This window comes from Colobus angolensis, unplaced genomic scaffold (assembly GCF_000951035.1).
Source record: "Colobus angolensis palliatus isolate OR3802 unplaced genomic scaffold, Cang.pa_1.0 Scaffold9, whole genome shotgun sequence".
Lineage (NCBI taxonomy): Eukaryota > Metazoa > Chordata > Mammalia > Primates > Cercopithecidae > Colobus > Colobus angolensis.
The window spans coordinates 4455799-4459713 of NW_012122931.1; the positions used below are offsets into that span (position 1 = coordinate 4455799).

Sequence of the window (3915 nt, forward strand, 5' to 3'; positions counted from 1 at the left end):
AAAAAAAAAAAAAAAAAAAAAAAGGGAAGCCTTTTCTGGAAGGTTCCAAGCAGAACCAGCTGGAAGCAGAGGTGAGAGCCAGAAGCTGCACAGGGGGTCCCACACTCACCTGTCCATCCTTGTACCAGTGGATGGTGGGTGGGGGCGCAGCCCAGCTCTCACACTCCAGGGTCAAGGTGCTGTTGACCTTGGTCCTCACCTCCTTCACGCCGACCTCCCCCAAGGGGTCGTCTTTGGAGATGGAAGGGGGGACTGAAAAGCACGAGGGGTCTGAGAGCAGAGCTGGGGGATGGGTGCTGAGACCCTGAGCTTACCCTGGTCCTGGGGGTAGCCCCAGAAATTGGGGCTGGCCGAGAGACACAGGGATCCCAGAAGCTACCCTGCTCCTGTCTGTTCACTAGAGGAGAGAGCATTTGTCTGTAAGGGTTATAGGACAGGGCAGGTCTGAGGCAGGAGAATTTCTGGGGTCACCTCAGAGGCCCTCCTTGGGGGTCCCAAGTCTAACCTGCAGAGCCTCTGGTTATACCCTGATGCAGAAGTGGCAGGAGGAAGCTAGGACTGCAGTGGGTCTGGGAGCCCACGTGGCCCAAGTCCTAACTCACTGTTCTCTTGTCATCATGTCCTCTGGAGCCAGCCCTACCTGCCAGGTGACTGTCAGAGGACATATGCCACTGGAGGCACCCTGGAGCACCAAGGGTGGCTCAGGTGCCCGGGTCCCTGGGTTCCCGGATGGTCTTCTGCCCACCTGGCTGTGCCCCAGGATCCCCGACTCACTGAGAACTTCCACGTGGTAGTTTTTCACGGCCTCCCCGAGCTCGTTGGTGACCACGCAGGTATACTGACCAGCATCTTCCTTCTGGGCATTCAGGATCTGCAGCCCGTGGGTACCTGTGTGGGGGCCAGTGGCCAGGGTCACCCCAAATCTGCAGCCTCATGCCAGGCATAAGGACAGGCTCACTGGTCCTCTCCTCCAACCCTGATGACATGTCACCTGTCCCCTCCCTCCCTCCTCCCCACCAGAGGGCATCACCTGGGAGCAGCTGGATGTTCCTGGAGGCCTCAAAAGGGGCCCCGTCCTTCATCCACGTGATGTTGGGGGAAGGGAAGGCCAGCGCCTCGCAGATCAGAGAGATGGGGTTGTTGATGGTCACGGTTACCTCCTCGTCTGCACTGTCCTCAGCCACTCCCAGGATGGTGGGAGCCACTGTGATGGGGGGCCAGGGGGCACTTGTGAGCAGAGATCCCTGACCCTAGGCTAAGGACCAGGAAAGCCTCAGACCCCGGTGCTTGGCCTTGGTTCTTCTGTCACTTACATTACCAAGATGGGAAACTGAGGCTCAGAGAACCCCATGCCCGGGGTGGCCAGGCTTGAACTCAGGCCTGGGTGATCCAGAGCCCGGCTCTCCAAACACTAAGCAATACTACAAGGGAAAGCTGAATAATTTCTGCTTCCATTTCCCCCATAGCTTCTCAACATCCAGCCTCTCTACCAATTAACCAGAGTCTTCTCAATTCTGTTTGAGAGGGGAGCGGGAGTTGGGGGACTTTGCTCCCCACTGAGCAGAGTAGCTATGCTTTCATTGGTCCCAAGATTTCTTCTTTCAACCCCTGCAGGGGACTCTCCTTTTAACTGCCAACATTTTAGAAACATATTTTTCTAAGCTGGTCTGTGCCCCTCTCATTTGATAGACGCTCTGTTTCTCCAGGCTAACAGAATAGTAGGTATGCACTGTCCTCAGGACATGGAGAGACGCCGGGTTGTGAACCCACCACCCTGGGGCCTGGCAATAACTTTGTCACCTCTCTGAGCCCCAGGGCTTCATCAGTGACATGGGGACAAGCACATCTCCTACCTCCTAGTGTCATTGTGAAGATTCAATCAATCAGACCCGTTGAAATGCCTGGCCCATAGTAAATGTTCAGTCAATAGAGTCGCTATATGATTTTTGTTGTTAAACTCGGAGAGTTAGAAGAAAAATAGTAGCATGGTTTGTGGGAAGTTGTAAGGAGCCAGTCACCTTGCTTCTCCTCCCTCCAGCACCTGCAATAGCCAGATGTCCAAAACTTACACAGGACACTGAGCTGGAAGTGTTTGGTCTTCTCCCCAACAGCGTTGGCTGCAATGCAGGAGTAGTGGCCAGCACTGGACAGGTTTGCCTGGAGGACCTGCAGGAGGACTCCGTCTGGGGAGATGTGGTGGGCATCTCCACCAGCCAGGGGCCGGCCATCTTTGAACCATGTGAGCTTGGGATGTGGGTGGCCTGTATGCAGAGCAGAGAACGAGACAATTTGGCAGCCTTTGACTAGGGCAGCACAGGGGTCACAGGCTAGTCCCAGATGGGTCAGGGAATGTGAATTCTCCATCCTGACCCAGAGGCCCATGAAGCACAACAAGAAGCAGCAGCAGCAGCAGCCTGTGCCCCTTCCTCTGTGACTTGGCTGCCTTCTCCTTACTGGGCAATGGGTAGAGATCACCTGGTACAGACAGGCAAGACAGAAAAACAAGCTATTCCTTCCATCCATTCATTCATCCACCCACCCACACATCACCCACCCATCCATCCATCCAACCATCCATTCATCTACCTACTCACCTATCTTTCCATTCAATCAATCATCCATTCATCTCTCCATTCATCCACACGCCCACCCACCCACCCATCCACCCACCCATCCAACTATCCAACCATCCATTCACCTACCTACCCAACTATCCCTCCAATCAACCAATCATCCATTCATTTCTCCATTCATCCATCCACCCATTCAACCACCCATCCACCCAACCGTCCAACCATCCATCCATCCACCTACCCACCTATCATTTTATTCAGCCAATCATCCATAAATCTCTCCACCCATCCATCCATCCATCTATGCACCCATCTACACATCCATCGATCCAACACTCATTCATTCATCCACCCTACCGTCCAACCATCCATCCATCTACCTACCCACCTATCATTTTATTCAGCCAATCATCCATAAATCTCTCCACCCATCCATCCATCCATCTATGCACCCATCTACACATCCATCGATCCAACACTCATTCATTCATCCACCCATTCATTTATCTACCCATTCACCTACCTATCCATCCATCCACCCACCCATCCATCCATCCATCCATCCATCCATCCATCCATCCATCCATCCATCCTTCAACCCATAAGCATTAATGGGAGCCTACTCTGCCAGGCACTGGGGAAACCATGGTGACAAGGCAGCAGCTGGGTCTTCAATAAGCTCAGATGCCACAAGGCCACTATGGTCCAATGTGGGTCAGTGCTAGGACAGGGAAGCACGGGGGCTTGTGGGAGCCCAGTGGAGGTGGCCCACTGGGCCTCAGGGGCCAGCCAACGGCTCCCTGTGGAGGGTCCTGAAAGCTGAGGTCTGTTAGTGAGGTGGGGAGAGGGAAGAGTGTTTGGGACAGAAGAACACATGCAAAGATGAGCCGGGACCTGATGCCGAGTCCAAGACGTAGAGAGACCCCAGTCAGGAGGAGTGGGGCTGGAGCAGGTGGGCAGATCCCCAGCAATCCCCTCCTTTCTGAAGCTGCCTTCCCAACCCTTCTCCCAGCCCACCACATCATGTGGCCCTTACCTGTGACGTTGCACATCAGATGGGCAGTCTGTCCCTCAGGGACTTTGATCACCTCCTCCAGGTCCTCGTTCTCAATACTGGGAGGAACTGGGAGAAGCAGGGAGACAAATGGCTAGTGACTGGGGGGGCTGGCCCGCCCAGGCTACACAATCACAGAACAGGAAGCCAAGGGCCCACCGTTTCTTGTGCCTCAGTTTCCCCATCCCATGCCTGTTTCTATAGGGTGGTGAGTTTAAGAAACATTTCCTGCTGGCTGATGGAAGTACTAGTGCCTCAGAAGAAGACTCTTGTGAGAGGCAGGCAGTC

At 54.3% G+C, this 3915-nt stretch overlaps 1 protein-coding gene across 1 annotated transcript in view; it reads right to left on the reverse strand.

Annotated features, from left to right (window-relative positions):
- The window catches only part of HMCN2 (hemicentin 2), a 178088-nt gene that overhangs the window by 60223 nt on the left and 113950 nt on the right, over window positions 1-3915 (reverse strand). The window contains exons 46-50 of the mRNA XM_011931437.1: window positions 3610-3696; window positions 2070-2261; window positions 1031-1204; window positions 775-888; window positions 110-252 (exon numbers count right to left, since the gene is read on the reverse strand). Of these exons, the coding sequence (XP_011786827.1) occupies window positions 110-252; window positions 775-888; window positions 1031-1204; window positions 2070-2261; window positions 3610-3696 (710 nt within the window). The remainder of the gene's footprint in view (window positions 1-109; window positions 253-774; window positions 889-1030; window positions 1205-2069; window positions 2262-3609; window positions 3697-3915) is intronic.